The sequence below is a fragment of the Pteropus vampyrus genome, unplaced genomic scaffold (assembly GCF_000151845.1).
Source record: "Pteropus vampyrus isolate Shadow unplaced genomic scaffold, Pvam_2.0 Scaffold214, whole genome shotgun sequence".
Classification (NCBI taxonomy): domain Eukaryota; kingdom Metazoa; phylum Chordata; class Mammalia; order Chiroptera; family Pteropodidae; genus Pteropus; species Pteropus vampyrus.
Genome location: NW_011888995.1, coordinates 100,603 through 102,177, shown reverse-complemented (window position 1 = coordinate 102,177; position 1,575 = coordinate 100,603). Strand labels below are relative to the sequence as shown.

General features: G+C 56.5%; 1 protein-coding gene across 1 annotated transcript in view; it reads left to right on the top strand.

Annotated features, from left to right (window-relative positions):
- Nucleotides 1-844: 844 nt before the first annotated feature.
- Nucleotides 845-1,575, top strand: part of UBASH3A (ubiquitin associated and SH3 domain containing A) — a 31,206-nt gene continuing 30,475 nt past the window's right edge. The window contains exon 1 of the mRNA XM_023538195.1: nucleotides 845-1,169. Within this exon, the coding sequence (XP_023393963.1) occupies nucleotides 1,057-1,169 (113 nt within the window). The 5' untranslated portion in view covers nucleotides 845-1,056. The remainder of the gene's footprint in view (nucleotides 1,170-1,575) is intronic.

Here is a 1,575-nt window from a genome sequence, read left to right as displayed (position 1 = left end):
GAGACTGTTCGCAGCAGCAAATCGGCTGAGAAGTGGAGAGATACATTATGGTGCGTTCATGTCATTGAACACTGCAGGACGAGGCAGCACGCGAACCGCGGCGACAAGCAGCAACGTGAATTAATGTCGCACACTGGATTTTGGAGAAAAGAAGCCAGACGTGAAAGAGAACATGCCACACGGTCCTATTTACATAAGGGTCAAAAAACAGGCTACGTTGATGTACGAGTGAGTCAAGCGGCTGCCTTTTGGGGACACGGGGGGGAACACTAGGAGTCTGGAGGGGGTGGGGACGGGAGCTTCTGTGGTTCGGGTCAAGTTCCAGAGCCGGTGCACAGGGCTGAGCCCTCTTTCTCCGTGTGAGGCTCCGTCCCCGAGCTCCACCCCTGGATGCCAGTGACGAACACCTCCTCCTCCGGCTGTGACAACCCAAAACATCTCCAGACATTGCCAGTGGCCCCGGGGACAGGGACCAGGATCCCCCCCATTGAAGATGACTGTTTTTACTGCTGTGTGTGTGTGCTCACTTTATGAAAACCCGCGGAGCTGTGCACACGCGATACAGCAACCTTTCTGCACGCGCATCATTTAAAGGGTTTTTAAATCCGAGACGTCAATGAGTAACTAAAAGAAGCAAACATCTTAGCGTGAACATACAAGATAGTTGTAGTGTAGTGTCATGTCTTCTCTGCAGATAAGGGGACGAAGATCTGGGCTCGCTCAGGGTTCTGTGGCTGGTAGGACCCAGGGGCGAACCTCTGCCCCCGCCCCTCCCTCTGTCGCACGTAGACTTGCTCCCAAACACACCCCACGTCAGAGCAAAGGCTGATCCCACACAGGGACCGGTCTGGACCTCTGAACCCCAAACGGGGTTGCTAGACGCTGCACCCAAGCACCCCGCAAAAAGACTTCTGAAAACCAATATCTCATGCAAACAGGATATCAACTTTTGTCAGAAAGATCAAAAAAAGGCTTGAGGTTTTTCTTAGCAGCCTCGGCCCCTCCTGCGTCTCCCTCCCTCGTTAGCTACTCATCTCAGAGTGCAGGCAGGAAGAGATGGCAGCCGGCGAGACGCAGGTCTACGCGAAGGTCAACAACAAGCTCAAGGGCCGCAGGGCTGCCTCGCTCCTGGACCCCCTGCTGGGGATGGGCTTCCCCGTGCACACCGCGTGAGTACTGCCCGCCGGGCGCCTGCCCAGCCCCGGGTCTGACCTTGCTGGGGTCCCGGCCCCAGAACTGCCCGCTGCAGGAGCTCTCACTTCCTGTCGAAGCAGTGCGCCTTACAGGGACAGACGTGGCCTGGAAATAAGCCCGTCTTCTGCTTTTCATAAGCGACAGGATCTTTGCCTTTTGAAGACACACTGCCTGCTGGCTGATGGGGGGACCCTGAAATCTCGGAGCATAGGAAGCCATGTGTTACTGTGGGGCCCCCGCGTCTCAGGGTTTGGAAGGGTTGGGGCCTGGATGAACCCTCTCTGTAGGCAGCTCGGTGACTCTGAGATGACATTTCAACTGCCAATTTGAAAGGCCCCGCAGCCCAGGGAGTCTCCGGGGCTGGGACCTGTTGGGATGGGG